The following is a 22,997-nucleotide window of genomic DNA, read 5'->3' on the forward strand; positions in this document are numbered from 1 at the left end:
AAGCCTGCTTAATGTGCAGCTTTGAACTATTTCTTTTAATTACATTCCTCTATGCTCACCTGGATTCTACAGCAAATGATTGCAATATATTACCGCTGCATTAATATTCATGACATAGGTCTGTCAAAATGATAGAAATTGCAAATGGAAAGTGGAAAGTGGAGCATTTTACTCCACTTAATATACTGGCATTGCGGTACAGTGCCTGTGACAATATTATTAATGAAGTACTTTCTTTTAATGTGGAACATGCCCTTCAGTCCCTTTTTTATTGAGTTCTTATGAAATAACCATGGCATTTAATACAGTTGTTACAAGAAAATGGAAGTCCTTTTCAAAGAATACTGACATGTTTGAATGAGAATCAATATGGCTCGAGGTCTTGGCATACAGCACAAATCTGGCATTTAAAAAAACATTGACAAAAGCATCCCCCCTATCGTCCACGAGTAGCTCTGAAGGCACAACTGAGGCCCCAGTGCTTGGCAGCAGAGGTAATGAGTTTAGAGTTTATGAACCATGGACCCGGCACGGTGACCGAAAGCCACAGTCTAAAACACATCTTTCACTCTCATCTGCTTCATGTCATGGGTTGAGTGCAAGAATAAGAAGAGGGAGAAAAGCAATAGGCTTTTTTGTAAGTACAGTTTGGCTGCAGAATCATGAGAACAGCTGTGTTAGAGAGACCGGCCGACTGGTAAGAAACGGAGCACCAGTTCTTTTAAAATACATTTTTATTAAGAAGAAACTGAAGACAAAATGTACAGTATTCTATTCACACTGGAACGGTTGTTACAGACGGATTAATTCCACCAAAGATTCCATTTCAAACAATAGAGAAATGTTGATTCCTTTGTTTGTTCCAACAAAAAGGTAGAAAAAAGAACACATGTTAAAATCAAGGAAAACAATGCTGTGGTGGAAATGGAGAAAAAAAGAAAGGAAAAAAAATTGCTGCAATACAAAAATAACCTATTTAAACGAATCCTCCCACCCACGCCCACTCACACATATGGGTAATGACGATGTAGTTCCAGTAAGAGGATTGTTTTTTCGCTAAAATTCGAATGGCATCTGCAACAGGGTCCACGAGACAGCTGTACTTCACAGTGAAAATGAGCTTCGTTATATTTACACAAAACACCGACAAACACAGACAAAACAAGAAAAAGTCCAAAACATGACTCACTGTTTGAATCCCTACGGTTAATTGCCACTATGTGCTGCACCGTCTCAGCGTCCGCTGTGAGGAGTTAGATGAACTGTCATACAAACCATTTTTGATAAAGTTAGCCCCTCTTAATTCTCTTTAAAGTCTAGACGTGGAGACAGAGATGTATGGTGCTGCTGTTAATTATCCCTAGTTATCACCGTTATCCCTCTGACCCATCTTAATGTCTTACAATCAATCTCCGAGAGACTTGTTGTGATCCAGGTTTCCCTCCCAGCATCCACTAACTAATGCTTTATTGAAGACAAAATAATAATCGAATGCTTCGAATCGTTGCACCAAGGTGATTTCCTCCACTGTCTTTAATTAAGTCCACCAGCACATTTCTCTCACTTAAAACCCTTTAACAGTGGATCTCGTAGGCCACCTGCGATCCGAAGAGGAGACTCTGACTGAGGAAGAGCTCTTCTGGGTCTGTTGTGAGGGGTCCCTCGCCTCCGTCTGCCGGGTTTCTGCGAAGCCCCAGTCCCCCTGATCTGGTCAGTGTCTGCACCATCTCGTGGTCCAGGAGGGCCTCCGTCATACCCTTCTGCTGGACGAACCCACTCATCATGGGACACCTGGACGAAGCGGAGCCCACGACGGGCTTGGTGCGGTTGAGCACGTACATCTCGTGGCCGCGGTCGTCGCGGTACTCCTCCAGCTGTGCGAAGGTGGTGGGCCCGTCGGAGTAGTCGTTCACGTAGAGGATGCTCTCTTCCTTGCTGGTGCAGTAGGAGCCGCCTTCTTCCTTGCGGTACCGCTGGTGACGAGTGTAGATCATAATCAAGAGGAGGACGGCGGTTAGCGCCAGCAGGGAGATGCCGACCGCGATGGCGGTCTGCGTGGCGGGACCGAGAGCGTAGAAGTCCATGCTGTCCTGTTCGTAGAGCAGCTCCTGGCTCACATCCAGAACCTCCGGCTGGTCGAAGGAGTTGGACGAGGAGGGAGCGAAGGAGTGCATGTTCAAACGAGGCCAGAACTGGGACGAGTACGACGAAGAGGACATGTTGACGGCCAGGTGAAAGGTAACCCTGGCCACGCCGCCGGGGTTCCAGGCTTCGCACTCGTAGCGGCCGGCGTGCGCGACGGTCACGTTGCTGAGGAAGAGCATGCCGCTGCCCATGTCCGGGTCGAAGCTGTCCCTCTCGCCGCCCTCCTCGGTCCCACGCACAAGTGCCTGGATTCCTCCGGCGCCCCCGACCTTGATCCCGGCACTGCTGGGCAGGGCCGTCACCACTCCTCCAGCTCCGGGCCTGAAGAGCTCGCCGTCGGGTCCCAGCTCTTGCACCAGGCCTCGAGGCGACAACTGGGCCTTGCCGTGGGAGGCTTTCCTCCAGGTCACCTGAGGCTGAGGGTATCCCGACGCCTGGCAGGACACCCGGAGGCTCTCCCCTAGTCGCACGGTCAGGTGGCTGGGCTCGAGCTGCACCACGGGGGGGATGCAGACCAGGCTGTTGGGAGCCACCTCCACCAGGCTGAGGTGGGAGAGGCGAGGCGGTTCGGAGCACATCAGCCGGCGCTGTTCGGCAGAGCTCAACAGGCGCTGGCCGCCCTCGCTGATCCAAGTTCTCAGCCAGCCCACGGCACAATCACAGCGCCATGGGTTCTCTGGAGGTGAGGAATGGAAGAAGAGAAGGTCAACCGAGGAGATGGTCGTGTCAACGGCTGTTTCCAATGTCAAGAATCAACCGAACCTTCGGCTTTTAAGCCCAAGTAGCAGAGAATCCCTTAAAGTGTTCAGAACATTTAGAAATCGACAAGTCCAGGAAAACTGAGCAAACCCTAACTGCTAACGAAGACCATAGGATAGGAAAGCTCCAAAGCTCCTTGAAGGTACATTGTTTGGTAAACTAAATAGATTTAGCTTCTACGATAATGTAAACTAGGTGCTGGACTTTTCCAAGGCACATAAAGTTACATAAAATTCATTTTTGGTGGATTAAGTCATTCTACAGCGAGATCTCGCGCCGCCTACCTGTGACACGGAGCACCTGCAGGCTCACGAGTGGTGTGAGGGACGAGGCTCCCAGGGTGCGGAGGTGATTCCTGCTGAGGTCCAGCAGGGCCAGGGAGGACAAGCCCGACAGAGCTTCGTCCGCCAGCAGCTCGATGCTGTTCTCCTGCAGGTGGAGTTCCTGCAGACGCTGCAGATGGCAAACAAAAAAAGACAGCAGGGAGGAGAAAATGAAATGTCAGAGACAGGATGACTCAATTTCCTCCTGACTCGATACAGAGTGTGCTCCGGTATGGAAGGGATTAGCCCCACATGTTGTCGCGAATTGGATTTACAGTTGCACACGTCATTATAATCCGTAAAAATGCTTCCCCTATTGGAAAAGCTTTAGCTTTGCTGGCAAAAGCTAAAGCTTTTTTCCCTTTCACCTAAAAGGTTTAGGGTTAAAGTTTTTTGTAAAGATTTAAATAAATTGAAAATCAAACATTGCTGTCAAGACATTTATACATCCATACACTGCTTGACAAATGGGGGTAGACTTTGGCAATGGTGTGTAATAAAACCGTAATAGCCACAACACAGTGGTTGTTTCCATTTAAAAAAGTTGTAAATCTAATTCAATTAAATTGTAGCACACCGTAGCCAACTTTAATCGAATAAAACGCAAGCTATTGACATGCTATGTGGCTTCCAGTAACCTTGGAAGGCCACTAGCCACCGTGGTTGGTGAGCAACCAAGTTAACGCCAATGCCTCCATCCCTTCATCCCTTTCACTCAGCTCTCCAACCTGCAGTCCCCTGAAGGTGTGGTCCTGCACTCGGGTGATCTGGTTCCCGGCGAGGTACAGGATCCGCAGGTGCTCCAGACCCCGAAACATGTCCGCGGTGACCAGGTGGATGAGGTTGCCGTTGAGGGCCAGCTCCAGCAGCTGCCCCTGGCTGAGGAACGCCCCGGGCTCCAGCGCCGATATGCTGTTGTTCTGAAGGTAGAGGTAATGGAGGCTGTCGAGGCGAGTCAGGTCCTGAAGACGGATCTGCACGACAGCGTTGTCCTGGAGGAAGATGGTCTGCAGCGGGGAGGCAGGGTGGAATCAAATTAGCTGATGACATTAGAGACACACGGGAGGGGATGTGTTTGAATTGCCGTCTTTGTTTCGCAGGAGGAAGTGTAGTTGTTACCGTGATGTGCTCACTGAGTAGAACAATGTATTAACCATGAGGGGAGATCGCATTACCAACGGAGCTCCCACTGGGCTGTGCAGAGCTCCGGAGATAAGTTAATGTGGGCAATACACACAAGGTGGAATGAGCCGGTTCAGGATGGTGGTAATAAGGACTCTGACGACCCCCCAGCCCCTAATGCATGGCTATCGGAAGAAGCAAACGGCGGCCACGAGGTGACGTATGATCGACGAGACCGAACCCGCTGATTGGGGTTAATGGCACAATTTATGCGGGACATGCATTTCATTAATATTCATGGCCTGCAGTGATGTTTTTTTATGTGAGGAGGAAGAGGAAAAGACGTTTTAGTGTTGAACATCTTCTGAACAGATGATCAAGAGGGTGTGCCAAAGTAACTTTCTTCGCGAGAATGAACAATTACGCAGCCAACAGCGCGGCCCCTCCCCCGGGCTTACATCAAAGAGGGTCACGGAGAATTGATTAACCACAATCATTTCAGGGTAATAAGAATGGACGAGAGAGGAAGTCAGCTACAAGAAACCGCTGATGCGGGAGAAGGGGAGGGTGACAGCTAGTGGCCCCGGACTTGTCGCAGAGTGTGCCGACTGACCTCTGTGACGGAGGGGACGCCCTGGGGGATTTCTTTGATCCCCAGAGAGCCGCACTCCACCGTGAGGCTGTAGCAGCGGCAGCCGGAGGGGCATCCGGCGGATGGACGAGGGACGAGGGCCGCGACCGCGAGGACGAGCCGGGAGAGCCGCAGGAGGACCATGGCGGGTTCTTCAACGGGAGACCTTCAGACCACCCGCCCCTCCCGGAAAAAAAGAAAACCTGAAGAGAGAAGGCGAGAGAGGGGAGAGACGTGAAGCAAGTTACATCAACAAAAGCATTTATTTGTCTTTCACGGCGAAGCAAAAGATCGATGGCAGATGGCTGTTGAAGAATATAAAGCACTGGAGCGTAAGAGTATCTCCTCATCGCCGCCTGGCTCCCTTTCAACTCGGTCTATTCTGTGGAATTGCGTCAGCTTCTATTATGGGCTTCAATTAATTAAAGATGTGATTTTAAAAAAAGAGAGAGAAGAAGATGCCTCGGGGACTTCTCGGTTGTCTTGTTAATGCGTATATGCCCCCCCCCCCCCACCACCACACACACACACACACACACTCCGTTTCATTCTTTTTTGTTTTATGAATGTGACCCACCCCGTAATCTCAGAAAGCACATTTACTTTATCAAAAAGTAAAAACACCCACAAGTGGCAACTAGCCCAATAATCTGATCCAAAAGAAACCCCATCAGCGTCGGCTGCTTGCTGCACCTCACAGCAATATCTTCCTTTGATAGCAAATCCATCAGTGAGCAACTCCCCCCCCCCCCCTATTTCTATACAGCCCGGAAGGGATTTCATTGTTCCGCTGCACAGTTCGTGGCGGACAGCCACGGCCCATGCAGCCCGGCAGCGATCACAATAGTTCATCGGCAGAAGATTGCGTCAAGAAGATACTGCGGGATGGGACGGAGATAATAACAATACAATGATTTTTTTTATTGATAACAGACACGTTGAAATGTCACTCTGCTGACAGCAGGTGGATTTATTGTTGCTTTGCTGAGCCGCCCGCCTATACTTCTGGAGACCATCTCCATCCAGTGGAGAAGCATGATGACGTATATACACTCATATGATCCGATCTAAAGTCTCACGTATACAAATCATCCATGCGCACGCGGCCGCGTGTTTCCCATATATCCCGTCTGACTGAATAATAATAATACATAAATTATAGTTTGCTCATGATTGCAGTCACCCAGACAGATCCTTGATCGCGTTTACATCTCGCTTGGTGTGATTCTGGAGCTTGTCTGGTATTAATTATTATAATGCGCGCAGATCTCATTACAGATGAGTGATGAAAGAGAGGAAATACTTAGCGAGTGATAAATATTCAGTTTGCACCGCCCCGTCAGATTGATAGCGCGTCTCATTTGGAGCGTTTTAATCCCCGACCAGTCATGTACTCTCTCCGTGCACCGGGGCCGCGCGTCTTCAGCGGCGGATGTCGTCACCGTCGGTAAGCAAAAACCAGTATATGAACTGGAATTTTCTTTTTAAACATTTTAATAATGTATGTTTGAGGATATAGCCAGACAGATTAATACAATGTGACCCAATAAACTGTTTTAGCAAACACTTATTAACAAGGATGCAATTTCCTCCCGGGAGCTCTCCAAACCAGCGTGGAGAGAGATGGAGTACTTTAAGGCGCGGGCACAACAAGTTGAATTTTGAACAAGGCCGCATGTCATTGAGTTTTAGTTATACGTCTCGCGGTGGGACGACCTTGAAACATGGACTCGCTATGAAAGTGTCTTTTCAGGGAAGCAAAGGAGAAGACATGACACAAAAATACAAAATTTTTACTGAGTACAAGTTGCTGACTGCAATTTGTACTCATTACAGTATCTGCTTGGCTTATTTCATATTCAGTTCACCCCCTCCTCCCCCCCATCCCCGGATCTCGAATCCACATCTTTCGTCAGGCTGATGTTGAGAGGGTTGTTTCAGTGGGAAAATGTCAATTTGTTCATTTGGGTGTGTCGGGATAATCCTCTGGGGAACACGCGTAGTCTGCACAATCAGATGCTCGTTATAAACTAAGCCGCTCTCGGCATTGAGTAGCCTGTTTCATAAAGGGGGAATGGGCGGAAGGGGGGGGGGCTGCTTTGTTCACCGGTAGAAACCAAAACGAGGTCAGCTACATAATATCTATATTGGCGGTGTACACATGTGTGAATAGGATGATTAGAGCGTACACGATGCGCGCATCGATGGGCTTGCAGCTCACGGTCGATGCGGGTCCTCGTCTCATCACACAAACTGCCTGCTCAGCGTTTGCCTCCAGACGTGCACCGGCACAGCCGCGGCACCGCGCACAGTAGGTGTCGCACCGGATTCCAGAGGAAACTTTGTTTGTTTTTCTGTCTGCTTGTTTGTTTTTCTCGGGCGTGTGTTAAATCACAATGGTCTCCCTCCTCGTTTCTTTTCACGGCACCAAAACAACACAATCACCGCAAGATGTTCTCTATCTATCTCTCTTTTTTTAATTTTTTTTAAGTGTTTGAAAAGTGAGGCTGCAGGGTGTCGACGTGTCGGAGGTGCAGCTGACAGTCAGGAGTGTGCTGCAGGGCAAAGTTCACCTTCCCCGCGCGCTGCGGCCGCCGGATGTGCAGGTCGGTCGGCCTCATCCCGTTGTTATGGCAACCCCTCCATCGTGACGGGGAACAGCAGATATGCAATGACCCCAAGCTCAAATGTAAATTATCTTTCCAAACCTCGTGAATCCCCCCCCCCGTCTCTCCTCCTCTTCTCAAAGCCTTCCACCATTCCCACTATATGTTCACCCCCTCCTCCCTCCCTGACCTCATTCCCTTTCCCCCTCGCCCCCTTGTCCTTCCGCTCTGACTGACAGGTGCTACATCACCGGCCTCAGAGCCTCCTTTTGTCCACAAATAGACCGAGGCCGAGAACACCGTGGCACCGAACCAAGAGCAACACGCTGACTTTGAGCGATGCACACACACACACAAACACACACAGATATGCACATAGGGTTGTGTGCCAGCGGTGAGTGAAGGAAGCTCTGCTGAGTTAATACGCCTGCATTGATTTCTTTATTCTGCTGCTCTGTCCAGCTGGAATCCGCACGCATTGATATTTTTTGTTTGTTTGAGTTTTTTGTTTGGCGAGGTGTCGAGGGGGGGATTTGGGAGTGTGTGTGTTGAAGAGGAAACACATTGAATTGATATACGCTTGTATTGCTTGCATGAGTGTGCACTCGTGTGTGTGTGTGTGTGTGTGTCTCACTGTCAGGCTTCATCCAGCAGGATCTCTGAGCAGCGGCGGCAGCAGCATCCACGTCTCCCAGCGGAGCCTAAAAGCCCCTCACGCACGCGCGTCTCCGTGCGCGGACAAGAACTCGATACATCTTCGCTCGAGTTCACGTGATAAACTGCGGCGAGGTCCGAGACTGTTGTTGGCGATGTGAGACGGCTAGCGCGAAGAAAAGGAGGGGGGACAAACAGCCTCTCAAGGTTATCGATGTTAAACTGCAACCCAGAGACCCGGATGTGAGTCGGTGCCGATGCCATCTCGTCTAGAGACCCGTTACCTCACGCCGCCCATCGAGGGTCAACACGTCTTCGCGTTGGAGAACTCTGATTGATTTTGCGACCGATAATTGAGAGGTAAAAAGCACCGTGGTAACTTTACAGCCGCACATATTCGATATTCATTTTCCACACAAGATTCACTTTTACGCGACCACTGTCCAGGGAGGGCTCCGAGCTTAAAGAGAGATTGTAAACCTCTCTTGACCTTGTGATGATCTTCTTTTTCTGCATGACTAAATCGGCAACGCAGACACGGAGATGTTATATTGATTTGGAGTCATTGGAAAATATCTCTATTCAGTCTTTAGGGTTGAGGATGTGGAGAGTTTGTATTGTTGAGTTGATGCTTCTCCAAAATTAATATATTTCTCTGTGCCTCATAAATATTTCAGTTGTTTTGTGATGCATGAACACAGCTTTTTGTTTGGAGGCAGTTTTTAAGCGTTTCTAAAGTGGTCACGGTCTAATGCTGCGTTCACATCCAAAAGCGAAGCGAACAATTCGTGATTATTTGCGTCATTCGCTTTATTTGCGCGAGACGCGCTAGAGAGGATGAGTGGCTTATCTCCATGGAAACAGTTATCATTTCTGTCTTTCACCATGGAAAAAATAACCACTATTCCTGCTTTGTGTTGTGGAAGTCCCACGCCAACGCGCCTGGGGTCATAACATCACCCGTCGCCGCACACAGCTCGGTGAGTTTCACCGTCTTATCCGGGAAACTGCGTCTGGATGCCACTTCCTGTTGGCTCGGACTGGTGCCAGGATCTCAACGCTGATAGACTTTCACGACACAGCGTCACAGGCATGAGGCAACTGAGGCAAATTGAACGATTTCTGCAATTTGCGCAAAAACGGCATTCGCGGGATTCGCAAAATGTACGTTACTGCCAATTAGCATATTTGCATTGACTTTGTATGCGATCTACTCGCGTTGAAAGAAATTATTTGCGTTTGGTGTGAAGGCAGCATGAGGCTACATCCACACGAATACGGCGTTTCGGCATCGTTTCCTAAATGATCTCCGTAGTCACTGCAACGCATATCACGCGACTGTTCATGTACACTATGGGTGTGGCGGTGTAAACAGGAGGCAGATTTTCTACACGCCGCAATCGGTTTAGTTGCAGAAATTAGAGGAAGAACAGCAATGGCGAAGAAAAAAGGGATCAAGGGATTTCTTTGCTTGGACCGACAACAAGAATTGAATCTGAATCTGAATCTGAAGATCAAACTGTCGCTCAGTCATGTGATCGGGACGAATCAGGGAAGGACACGTCACGGATCAATCAAGGAGCGAACTCGGGCGTCAATGTCATCGTTTATAAACGTCTCTGTTTACGATCGTCCACATTAGGACGTATAATTATTTTAAAATAAGTACGTAGGTTACACACGTAACGTAGTACATGTGACATGCTTACACTTTGCGTAGTTACGTACACACGAAAAAACATATCAAGCCCTTCTTAGAGGTGACACATTTAAATATGGTTTCATACTTTAAATTAAATGAATTACAAACATTAAGATATTTATATTTAATGTGTGTAACACAAAATGTAGGAATGCATATATTTGTATTATATTTATTTAGGTTAGATGGTGTGCATATCAACGCTAAATAAATGTGTTTAATTGGAGACTACCCTTTAAAGATGTGCCAGATCTGTCTTTTCCCCTTTTCTCCTGACTGTGACCAGATGTAGCAAGATTAACTAAATTACATGGTAAGTCACTGCATTTGTTTTTTAATAGTATCGCTACTTTCTTACTTTTTTTCCTTCTTTTTCTTACTTACTTTTTCTTACTCTATTACTTGTAATAACTTTTTTCTGTCTTTTTTTTCTTACTTTTACACCTTTTCTTACTTTTCTGTTTTTATTACTTTTGTACTTTTTATTACTGTTGTACTTTTTATTACTTTTGTAATTTTTTGTAATTATTCATTACTTTTGTACTTTTATTACTTTTGTTCTTTTTTGTACTTTTTATAAAGAAAAAGTACAAAAAAGTACAAAAGTAATGAAAAAGTACAAAAGTAATAACTTTTGCACTTTTTATTACTTTTGTACAATCTATACTTCACGCTACTTCGTAAGTTTGCCATTTTGTAGCGATGTATATAATAATTAGTGCTGTGAAAAATAACGCGTTAACTCAGTTAATTAAATTACAGGATTAATTAGTTTTGTTTTTTTAACGCATTTAACGCATGCGCAGAATGAGCTTCCAATCCGTCTGTTGTTGGTCGTCTCTAACCAGCAGCATGTCATTCTGTTTCTACGTGTCGCGTTAACACGACTCCGATCTCCATCTCGCGCGCCGCAGAGCTCCGATGCCGGGACGAAAAAAAGTCACTTGCGTGATGGCCTGTCACTCGGAGAGCTCAGGCCTGCGTTTGTGCATAATATCATGTACACGGTAAATAATGTACGAGACCAAACCTGCTTTTTGTTTTGTTGCCCCGGGCTGTAAACATGTTTATTAAAGTCAGGTATTTTAACCTGGAGGACTTTGGGGATTGAACCAGCCTCTTGTTGCCGTTTGGACAACAGATATTTGTTTTGGCACTTTCACGCCACCTTCATTTTTTTGGCTGGAACAGGCCTCTCTGCCTGTTTTCTGTACCGTGTGAGCTGATAACCCCAACGATCGAAATTAATTGTGTGGCATTTCGATGCTCATTCACTTCCATGATGAGAGTTCGGAAGAAGGTCACTATCACTCTTATGTCAGCCACAGCCAGGTGCCTGTTGGATATGAGGCCAGGATTGGGGAAACAGCTGTCCTGACCCCTAATTAACAAATGTTTCGGTAAAAATGTCAACTCTCACATCGCAGATTCAGAGTGACTTCCTGGAGCCTTGTTGTCTCCCAGCGGAGACTCCAGAGAGGCAACGTTTCGGCCTAAAGGTGCGTTCACACCAAAAGCGAAACTATTTTTCGCGTCGCCCAAAACGCGCTCGACCATTCACCGTGTTCAGGCCATAAGCGTCGAGACACTCCGCGAGGGGCGGGGCTTATCTCCGTGTCTGGTCTCCGTAAAGACCGTTATCATCTCCTTCATCCACCACAATAACTAACCACTAGTTCTGCTTTATATTAGTTGTGGACGTCCCACACACTAATGCCCTCGTGATTGGGTTCATGACATCACCCGTAGGCTCACTCAGCTCGGTCACTTTCACCGATGAAGTTACTGTTACGTCTGAAAGACTTCCGCTTCCAGCGCAACGAGAGCGGAACTCAAGAGCTGATTGGCCAGAGTTGCGAGATGACCGCCTCAAAGTTGAAATATTTCAACTCCGGGCGAAAACTGCGCCGATGAAAACGCGTCGCCCACATCGCGTCGCCCCAAACGCGTCGCCCCAAACGCGCTGGCCGGAAAAATACCGCGTCTATCGCAGCCATACGCGTCTGTACGTTGACTTTTCATGGGATTCGGTCACGCGAAAAAATTGTTTCGCTTTTGGTGTGAACGCACCTTAATGCTAAGCTAAGCTATACGCGGCGGCGCCTGTTGCGTCACATCTACTGTACAGCCATATGAACGCTGGAACGTTGGCGAGAAACCAAAACAACCCCGTTTCTTAAAATGTCAAACTATGACTTTAAAGAAAGTGATTTATTGCTTTTCCTGAAAACCCAATTACGGCGAATGAGACGTGAACCGCGGTCGGAGCGTGTGCGTCATTGTCGCTCGCTGTATTCAGGCATTTAGGAGACAATTTCCTGTCGCCTTTTGAAAAATATGCTCCCGCTGTCAGCGCTTCCTGCTCTCTCTCCGCGTTTCAAATGAATGTCGGCGTGAACCTGACACTGTGTCCTCCCTGTTTTATCTTGCGTCTCCCCCTTTTTTCAAATGCCAATTCTTCTCTCTCCCTCTCTTTTCGGCGGTGTCCAATCTATCCATTCAGGTCGGTTGATGCAATCGATCAGAGCAATTCCACTCTCGGCAGCTTCATCTGTCACACTTTAATTCACGAGTGAGCGGATTCACACCGGAGCAGAATAATTGGTTTTATTTTTATTTTATTTTTTTACATTTCTTAAGCTGCGTTCCCAATCGACCCGTCTGCTTCTCCCACTTCTGATCGCCCACTCTCCTGCAGCAGTGAGAGAGGAAATGCAGGGAAGTGGACACAAACACGTCGGACTGCTGCTCAGTAGCTGCGCGTGGTGATGGATGGATGCGATCAGACGGATGTAGGGGAGTGACATCGTCCTCTACTGAGAAGCAGAACAATTCCCTTTAGGTAGGAGACCCAGTTGTGTTCTAGGGGTTTTGGGGTTTTTCTTTTCAGCCCTTGCATTATTGCTTTTCTCCCTCGATGTTCCAGATGGGTGATTCTGATTATAAATATTATTAATTTTTATGGCAGTTGAGTGACTCAAGCTGCAATAAAAACCGTTCGCACATGTAGGTTTGTCCCAAAAAATGAAAAGGCTGTTTTCCAACGCTTCGATAACAGCGGCTAATCTACCCGCTTTATTGAATTTCGGTAATATTGCGAATATGGGGTGGTGTTTGCAGAAGATCTTCATACATTTTTTGCCACCTCGAAAGTGACAGCATCTGCCAACTAGGCGTGATGGACATCAGGCGTATGTCGGATAGCCCTCCGGCAGTTTATACATCGTGGTTATCGTCCGCCAGACAAGAGGGGAAATAATGAAAATATAAAAGTAATCAGTTTATTTTTTTGCCCGTGCATTTTCGGATTCCAGCATGATCTTTGCCGTCTGCCCGTATCGTTCTCAACTCAGACCAGAAATTGGAGGTGCAATACAATTACAGCCGAGAGAGAGATTCCAGTTGTCATTGTCTGACAGACAGTCAAGCCGATGACAGAGGAGCGCTCGTTTCAGGCGAAAGAAACTCACGAACTTGTCCGTACGGATCTGTCCGCGTGAAACAGACACCCCCGTCCTCGGAGATGCAACAAACAAGGTCCTATCTAGGGGCCCGCCGTTTGGCCCCACGCCACTTTGTGTGTGGAATAGCAATTAACCGGGGGACTCGGAAGTCAGAATTTTAAAAAACACAGATAGTCTGCACCAGGAAGCTAGCGGTGACCTGACGCCATGTTCTTCCTGGCATCTCCTATGCTGCCCCTGCAATATATTCCTGGCAGCAGATTCCTGGAGTGTGTGTGTGTGTGTGTGTGTGTGCTGTGCTCAGCACTGATCGTATTATGCTTAATTTTCGTCCCATCACAACAGTGTCACTTTAACATCCCCGTGTGATGTGAATACGCAGTGGCTCTGCAAGCGAGGTGGCTCACAGTTTGTCTCTGAAATATATTCGAAGACCAAGACGGTTGTTTTTATTGCCGTGGAGCTGCGACATGATGGAGGCGACTGTACCACATCTCAACTAACAGAGCACTCTGCTGCTGGTACCTTCGTGAAATGGCTATTCAGGAGACAAACAGCGAGACCAATTGGAAAAAAAGCGACATCAGGTCTAGGAAGTTTACATTATGGGATGTAAAGTAGAATCAATCCATCGTACGCCTCTCCAACACCAGTGCAGCCTGAAACAGACCTGCCATGAATCAAGATGGCTGCAATGTTCAGGTTTTGTTTGTGTGTTGATTCAGCGAGGTTTGGATTGGGCTTGATGCTGGTACTTGAGTGTTGAATTGTTTACTATTACATAACAAACAGAAACACACTCAGCTGCCACTATGAGGCACACGTGTGCAGTCTGATGCAATGCTGCTGCTCTGAAGTCTACTCTTTGCTCTGAAGACATGAAAAGGTGTTTAAATTGTTCTTTCCCCACACATATGTAAATGAGTATGAAACATATAATTAAAAAACACTTCAATATAATAATGTTTAGTACATCATCTTTTATGACAACCTCAATAATAAACTGATAACTGGATTTAGACATTTCGGATTACGTCTGAAAATCATGAGCTATACATAGTATTATGGGCTGCATGAGATTGTTTGTGACTATAGCTTTAAGAAAGCTTTTTATAATTAAAGGAGTTTACACTGGGGAGATATAGTCTGCAGCAGTGATCCTAAATTAAGGGTCCGTAGTTTCAGCTGTTTCTATTGTTTTGTATTATACTCAAGAGGCGTTTCTAATATTTTGTCCACCCTATTCAAGACAAGGGTAGCCTTACATTTAGGATTTATCGTGACTGCTGCTGACCAATATCATATAATGTACTTTACTCTCAACACATAACATGACATAACAAGGGAGGGGGCTACCGGGGCGAATATGTGGGGTTTGTGTGCCTTCAATAATAAATAATGACGTTCCTATTAGCACGATATATAATCCATATTCTGATTTCTTGCTCCACTCTCACACTCCAATCTCCCAAAGTCCACGGCACACAGTTATATAATATATGAGACATATAAATAGGAAACACAAAAAACCTTCAGGACATTGAAGGGTATTTAAGTGTATCGAATTATGTCTACATTAAGAAAAAATCAAACATTAAAATAAAGCTGTGTTACTGTCCCAGAGCGCACACCCACAACACATGCGACCTACCGTGTACCCGGCGCGTGGATCTGGATCTCCGGAGCAGTGCCCCACACTTTGCTCGGAGCGACTTGAAAGAGCAATCAAACAACAACAAAACAGAGAAAAAGAGAAAAGAAAAAGAAAGAAAAGAAGAAGAAGAAAAGACGAATCCCACTTCAAATCACCGCAGCCGGCGCATTGTTTGCCTCACGCGCTCGTGGCTGCAGGGCAGCGGAGCTCGGCCGGTGGATGCTGAGAACCGGAGGGAGCCGCTCGCATGTCCGCCGACGATGGTGGTCGCTCGAGACTCTTTACCTCCCTCCTCTGATTATGTTGTGCGGCTTTGATTCCTTTCCTCACAGAACCCTCTTTCTGTCCTTGTTTCCTGCCTCCTGCCTCCTCCCTCAACGACTGTTTTCCAACAGTGACCCACTCCTCTAATGATCCCTGGCTGACTTGACTCCCTCCCCCTCTCGCTTTCTCTCGGCGAATGAGAGAGAGAGGGAGAGAGATAGAGGGGAGGGGAGTGTGCGTGTGCGTGTGTGCGTGTGCGTGTGTGTGTGTGTGGAGGGGGGGGGGGATTATCGGTCTCTCAAAGCAGAAATCGGGTGGCCGCATGGCGCCGCTTTAAGTTCAACTTCAAGAAGCCGCGACAGGACGGCGACACTTTTAATGTGAAAAGCCCCGCGGAGCAGCAGCAGCAGCAGCGGCGGCGGGATTCAGCACCACGGACAGCGCCACGGCTTTTATTCTGAAAGGGTGACGGGCGAGAAGAATTCAATCCCTCTGCTTACTGAGTGACGCCTGTCGTTACAGCTCCCTGCAGCGGGGGGTGGGGGGTGTGTATGTGTGGGTGGTGTGTGTGTGTGTGTGTGTGGGGGGGGGGGGGGCTGTCTAACCAAGGGCAAGTGGTTCCAAGGCCCTTCTATATCCTGCAAAAAGCCATATTGCTCAGTCATAGCATGCGGCGTGGGGGAGAGGATGAATATATACGAGTTATGATATTGTACAGCCATTTCATGGACCAGCTATATCAACTGTGCAGGTTCATTTTTAACTGGGTAATTTGCTAAAAAAGTTATAGCACACATCTAATGGATAGACAAGTAAATAATGAGATAGTTTTTAATGGTGTAGCCCTTCCTGTATTTTAGCTACCTGCTAAGCGGTAAACTGTTTACCCATTAACGCTCTATACTGCAACCATTTATCAATAACCTTCATCAGTTATCCATATCTTAAAGGACCCATCTTATGCCCATTTTTCCACAAGTTGATATGGTTCCTTGGGGTCTTAATGAAATGTTTGTAACATATTTTGGTCAAAATACCACAAGAATCATTTCAAACAGCACCCTTTTTACCCTGTCAAAAACACCTCCCCACAGATTTACCTGTTTTGAGTGCCTGTTTGTACATTGGCTAAGGACTCACAGTCTTGTTCGCGGTTTTGAGAGCATAGTGGTGCTAGAGATTTGAGTACGTGAATAGTTTGTGCATGTATGAGTATGTAGCAAATACAGTGTGTTTATGTAAGTTACTGTTTGTGAAAGTGTTTGTGTAAATGCAAGTAACGGGAACGCCATAAAGATATAAATGCTACATGAGTAAAGTTACATCTGTAAACTAAAGTGTTATCTGACAACAGTAAGTAACGTTTTTACCTCCATTAATGAGCGTTTAAACCTTGTTTACTTATTAAATCGTTGTATTTGATGACGTATGACTTATTTGATGACTCATGTCTGTAATATGAACACAACTTTCAAATAAACTTTACCTGCAAAGTTGTGGTGGGGGGCGGTCCAAGGCCATGTAGCCAGACTCCCTACATGGGCGTGCTTCAAAATCTACGTAGACGTTGGTGGTGATCCCTTTGGACGCACTCAAGCATATCGTTTCTGACATAGAGGAACCACAACAAGCCGCGTGAGTTGTTTTTTCCCCCAGCGTTTTTGTGTTGGGAGACATGCCAGATACCCAAATTAACGTATAGAAGCACTAAAAAAGTGGAATTTTCATAATATGTCCCCTTTAAGTTAGCTAATTAAACTTCTCATTTTAGACTGTTAACATTACAACTGAGGGGATAGTTGAACAAGTTATCTAAAAGTCAGTTTCTGAGTTGCCCTTCCTGTATTTTAGCTGCATGCTAACTCGATGCAGTAATATTATTAGTATATATATTTCAACTACTTCGCTAAAGTTATCCACTTGGCTACTTTTAGATACACTATCTATAGTGTTTCATCCATTACGTTTAGCTAACTGCTATGCGTTCGTTTGAGCTAACCTTTTGACCTCTACTCTGATTTAATCCAGGTGTCACACATGACTCAGCACGTGAACTTTGATTTTCTCCAAATAAGTTGAGCTACTCTATTGCAATCTCCCTTAGCCTTCCGATAGCTAAAGTACCCCCAATGTTAGCCTTGAACGTAGCCACATCCTGATCGGGAATGAAATAGAGGGGGCACACACACACACACACACACACACACTGTTGACTTGATCCCACAATCACACTCAGTGGTTAAATCCGAGCTGACCCACATTTAGCATCACTTGATTAACGCCTGTGTGTATGTGTGTGTGTGTGTCTCTGTGTGTGTGTGTGTGTGTGTGTGTGTCAGTGTGTGTCTCTGTGTGTGTGTGCTGGTGTGCAGCTGTGTGTGTAAAGCTTCCCATGCCTGAGCAGGTACATTAGTTTGTGTCTAATTGCGTGTCTTTGTGATTCTCAGTGCGCCACAGTGTGTGTGTGTGTGTGAGTGTGTATGTGTGTGTGTGTGTGTGTGTTCGAGCTTGGATTTTAATGATCCCCTACCCCCTCTGGGCCAGCGTGAGCCTATTTCGACCCACATCAGGATAATTAACATCGCACTCAAATGTCTGCAGGAGCGTCAGGCTCCTTTCACCATCCTCCGTCTCCATCCTGCTGTTCCTAATTCTCCCTCTTTGGCTCCCAGGAATAAACCACGGAGGAAACACAACCTGCGGGCTATTTGTATGCATGCAAAGTCCCAGTTTATTTGCACATAAATTGGTCCGTAAACTTCGCTAACAAGTTGTGTTTTCCAGCCATGAAAACCAAAAACACCCCATTGAACAGCCTCGGAGTGAGACACTCGGGCTTAGCTTATCGCGGTTGCCAGTTTGAATCCCCAGATCTGCAGGGAAATCAGCCCTGAACCCACGCGCCACACCCGCCAACTGTCTACTTGTACTCGACAAGTCACAGTTCCATTAGCGCTGCTCCATGGCCAGCTTATGAAGGGCTGTATCCAGGTGTGTGTGTGTGTGTCCAGAGGGATCGGCTGTAATTAGGAATGTTCTCTTTCTCGACTGGCCTTGTAAATGAAAACACCTCGATATCAAAGCGGGAACACATCGGATGCAGCCACGGAAATTATGAAACATTCATGATTCTCATCACTGATAAGTCATTTATAAGCCTGCCGTGAATAATTAACAAATCATCAACAAACACGTTGATGAATGCATCTGTAAACTAGAACGGGCACTCGGTAGAGTGCATACCTTCGCATATCACAAGATTGGGCATTGATTTATGAACATTTTGGCATTAGTTGCCAATTGGATAGAAATTGACCACGCTATGGTAAAAATAAGATTTTGACCTTTTCATGACTTTGACCTTTGACCCGATCGATCCCAACATCTAACCAAATGGTCCCCGGATAATAACCAATCATCCAACCAAATTTCATGCGATTCAAGAAGATGTTGACCTTTTCATGACCTTGACCTTTGACCCGATCGATCCCAAAATCTAAGCAAATGGTCCCCGGATAATAACCAATCATCCCACCAAATGTCATGCGATTCGATGTAATACTTTTTGAGTTATGCGAGTAACACGCATACAAATAAATTAATACACGGCGATCAAAACATTACCTTCCGTATTTTCATTGCGAAGGTAACTATTAGTACACGTGACGTTGCCAAATCACAAATGTGTCGTTAGTCATCTATAAACCTGACAGTGAATCCTTAAATGTAAACAGAGGAATCCTGAGGTACAAGCACTGAATATGTGTAAAGTTAATATAAAATGAATCCACGTGATGTGGGGAAGAGCGGTTCACGCTGTAGGACACACACTCCAACATGGGCCACGAGAGCTTTCAGAATATAAACATATTAAGGCAGAAATGTAGCTGGCTTGTTGAAGCGGTTAAAACACTCGATGCTGTCATGTGATATATTTCATATTCTGTCCGGTAATTTACCAAAAGCTTTGCACACAAAACATTTAAAAGCAGCTGTTCATTGATGCTGAAAGCTTTGTAAATCTCTTTTACGTGATTCATTTTTAAACATAATCTATACGAGACGAAGAACCCTGTTTATGCGAGTCCTCAAATAAATTTTAGATCAGCGGCTGCAACACACACCAAATGTGCCAGAACACATCAATAGAAAGGACAACGTGACGGGGATAACGTGAGCGTCTTTCTACGTGTTTTCTTCTCTATTAAGTTGCATAAATCTCATGTAAGACGATCTCCCTCCGTCATTTCATAACGGCCCATTTGCACAGACGGGTTTAAAAGCTTCGCAGATGATCTGTTATTTATTATCTCCACGCTTATGAGAGACAATGTGTTCGCCATGCGTCTCGGTTCCTTTTATTTGTCAGGTACTTCAAGGAGAAACGCAACAATCTCGTTTACCTGAACGGCAGCCTGAGAGGAGGCGAGACTGTCGTCACCGTGACACTGAAGGAGCGCCGCGGCTGAATCATCAGTCTCCACGCGACGACACAGATGGACTTGGTTTGAGCTTCTTTTCCCCAAACTGACAGGCGAAGATACACTTTGACGACTTGATTCACAGAGGGATGCAGATGGAGCCGTGTGGACTAAATCAAAGTACCATCAGGGCCCTACAACACCCATTTACATACTTTATGGAGCAATATGAACACAATTTCCATACTAATGGTCGAGAAGTATAATAAAAACCACGGTGAGGAAAATCGTCTTTTTGGTCTCCGTGGAATCAATAACATGCGTGGGCAGATGCCGGGGAGATAACGGTGATTTAAAGTGGACCGACACACACACACTGTCACGGTGCTATTAAAGTGGACCCAAAAGCCCGACTCAGACAGGAGTAACAAAGATGACTGTCTTTGGTTGGAAACAGGCTGGGTCAAAACCGTGAGATCAGTCAAAGAAGCAAACAAGTCCAAAAAGGGGCGGGGCAGAGAATCAGAGGTCAGAACAGGCAGGTCAGGAATATACTCTAATAACGCTGGAGAACTTGGCACGAAAACACAAGACAATCTGGCAGAGGACAAGTGGAAGTGAGGGAGCTAAATAGTGAGGGACTAATGAGGAGATGGGCTGCAGGTGAGAAGGGCGTGAAGACCAGGTGAAGGGAATGAGGGACTAAGAGGTGATCAGAGGCAGGTGAGGGGAGTTGGACTGACGAGATGGGAAGCAGGATTTGGAATGACATGGGCTGTGTCTACTACCGCGCACTTAACGAAGTACACTGCAATGCAGTACACTGCAATTCAGTGCACTGCATTGCAGTGCACTGCGTCGCTGATGAAGTGCTGTCTCAAATGGAACACTTAACCGTTCACCACTTGGCGGAAGTGACGGACGCAAATCTGTTAACGGCACCCGCGAAATTAAGCCGGGAGTGACGTATGCAAATCTGCTTGCGATACCCGAACCCTTAAAGTGACCAAATGAATGCACTTCTTGCCCTCTTGTTGCCCCTTGTTTACCTTTCTCCACCCCATGTGGAAACTGCGATACCTCCACAATCGCGGCAGGAGCCTCCGCCTTCTGGCTGAAGTCGAGATGGTATATGTAAATTTAATTGTGTGATTTTGCCTTACCTTCACAGCATAGCTTCATGTAGTAGTTGCAATTAAATTCTCCTCGCTAGGTATGCTAAATTCTCAATTATCTTTGTCAGAAGTAGCCTTCTTCTTTGCAATCCACATACACACCATATGGAAATAAAACATGACAAATCTGTACATGTTTGTCCCTAGAGCTCAATTAGTTTTAAGAATTATCCACTGAAATGATAGTCATCATCTGCTTGAATTCACACAGTAATAGGCCTACTTTGACTGACTGTACTTTTATACACATCTCTGTTGTAGTGAAGTTCACCCTGATACAGGAATCAATTAGCAATTGAACACACAGGCATATTAATTATTGTTACAAACATGCATCAATTCTAATATAAATCAGAAAACGCAATAAGACTACAAAACCTCAATGACAACATTTTATTGATAAAATGACGCATATTAATATAATCTTCCCTTCCCCTCCCCTCCCCACACTCTACAGCAGCCACCCAGTCCCAGGCGGCGCTGCCGTATCAATGTTGCAATGCCACTGCTGGCGTTGTATTGTGATGGCCACAGTGACATGAGGGTGGACTTCAGGCTCACCGAGTCATTCAACGCCCTCATGGCTGTGCTGGGCACTGACTGACCACGGTTGGGGCCCGAGATCTCCTGTCTAGTTTTTATTTTTGGCTTGCCAGCGCCACCTCCTATCGGGTGGTGGCCAGGGCCTTCGACAGGCCCCGGGCTCAGTGCATGATGCCAGGGTCCTGAATAACAGCCCCATCTTCTATGAGCAGTCATCCCCTCCACCAGGATACTGTATCCTTGGGGATGGTGGCTCCCCCTGCCTGTTCCAACCCATCTGCCTCATGACCCCCTTCAGGCAGCCTGTCCGCAACCACCTCCAAGCTACAACTGCTGCCTGTCAAAGGCCAGGTGTGTTGTGGAGAGGTCCTTCGGGATCCTGAAGACGCGATGGCGGTCCATCTTCTTAAAGGCCCTGGAGGTGGATGTGAGGTGCCAGAGGTCATTGGAGCCAGATGCAGATGTCGGGAGGGCAGCAGAGGACCAGCACCAGCACCTCCAGGAAACGTCTCTGGGGCAGGAAACAGAAATAGGATACCCATTCAGTGCTCTGTCCCAGACCACGATTACATTTAAATTAATACATACACAACATTAAAAAAACAACACACGATGATTGAAAGCTACAATTATTTCTAGAAGGACAAGCTTAGATATCTATCGTAACGGTATTAATTATCGGGCGGCGTGTGTGCAAACGCTCGCGGTGTCATGTTAACCCGTTATTAAACTGAGCATATCCATTGTTAATCCATTATTAAAATTGCTATTTCGATTGGTTAACAGAACAGCCGTTGTTTAACACTGTCCGATGACTGACATAGCTATCTGTCGTCGGACTTGCCGCTGGAGCAAGCGCCTGGAGCCGACCTGCCCCCGCTCGTCAAGCGAAAAGTGTCCGATAAAAGTGCACCTTCGTCGGACTGGCCGGGTGGTGGATTACCCAGCTAGCTTATCATAACTGCCATGCAGATCCAATGGCATCTAATGCTACCTAGGTATGATCACTAATCTGAGAATGGCATGTTAGTAGTACATTGTAATACCAGTACAATGTGTAACTACCGCTGATACTTACATTTACGGTCTGTAGCTTCGTGGTCTACCGCTTGTGCTGTCCGCCATTGTTTTAGAAATAAAATGAAAAGCTGGTGAAAGGGCTCCTCCTCTTCCGCTACGTCGCCAAGATGGCGGCCGCTTAGTGCGAGTAGTGTCCATCGTTTTACACTACATTTTTTGCCCGTTTGCAGTGCACCATCCGGGTACTTTCAGTGCACTGAATTCTGCTGGATTTTTCAGTGGCGCACTTCAAACACTGAAAGTCAGTGCTCGAAGTGTTCAAGTGCGCGGTAGTAGACACAGCCATGATACTTAGTGACAGGATGAAAACAACTACTACAAAAAGGAAGGCATGAAGCTAAACTGCGACACACACACAGGCACGTGCGCGCGCCGTGAAATAAGATGATCTCCGAATGAAAAGCATGCAGGGCATGAAAGCTTTACAAATGGCCGCCAAAACAACAGCTGTAAT

General features: G+C 46.4%; 1 protein-coding gene across 2 annotated transcripts; it reads right to left on the reverse strand.

Annotated features, from left to right (window-relative positions):
* Window positions 1-273: 273 nt before the first annotated feature.
* LOC130198161 (leucine-rich repeat-containing protein 24-like) lies at window positions 274-15,328 on the reverse strand. 2 transcript variants are annotated; one of them, XM_056421277.1, is made up of 5 exons: window positions 15,058-15,328; window positions 4,963-5,183; window positions 3,956-4,234; window positions 3,189-3,357; window positions 274-2,821 (listed from the first exon to the last, which is right to left on the reverse strand). In XM_056421277.1, the coding sequence occupies exons 2-5, from the start codon at window positions 5,122-5,124 to the stop codon at window positions 1,575-1,577; spliced, it is 1,857 nt and encodes a 618-aa protein (XP_056277252.1). In that variant the 5' UTR covers window positions 5,125-5,183; window positions 15,058-15,328; the 3' UTR covers window positions 274-1,574. The 2 variants fall into 2 exon arrangements, with proteins under 2 accessions (XP_056277252.1, XP_056277253.1); XM_056421278.1 differs by lacking the exon at window positions 15,058-15,328 and having other exon boundaries at window positions 4,963-5,240.
* Window positions 15,329-22,997: the final 7,669 nt, after the last annotated feature.

This window comes from Pseudoliparis swirei, chromosome 8 (assembly GCF_029220125.1).
Source record: "Pseudoliparis swirei isolate HS2019 ecotype Mariana Trench chromosome 8, NWPU_hadal_v1, whole genome shotgun sequence".
In the NCBI taxonomy this organism is placed as follows: domain Eukaryota; kingdom Metazoa; phylum Chordata; class Actinopteri; order Perciformes; family Liparidae; genus Pseudoliparis; species Pseudoliparis swirei.

Coding starts and splice junctions, on each gene's coding strand:
- LOC130198161 (XM_056421277.1), bottom strand. CDS start 5,124: ATGGTCCTCCTGCGGCTCTCCCGGCTCGTCCTCGCGGTCGCGGCCCTC. Junction 4,235..4,962: donor GCGTCCCCTCCGTCACAGAG/GTCAGTCGGCAC, acceptor TCCCCGCTGCAG/ACCATCTTCCTCCAGGACAA. Junction 3,358..3,955: donor ACACCTTCAGGGGACTGCAG/GTTGGAGAGCTG, acceptor TGCCATCTGCAG/CGTCTGCAGGAACTCCACCT.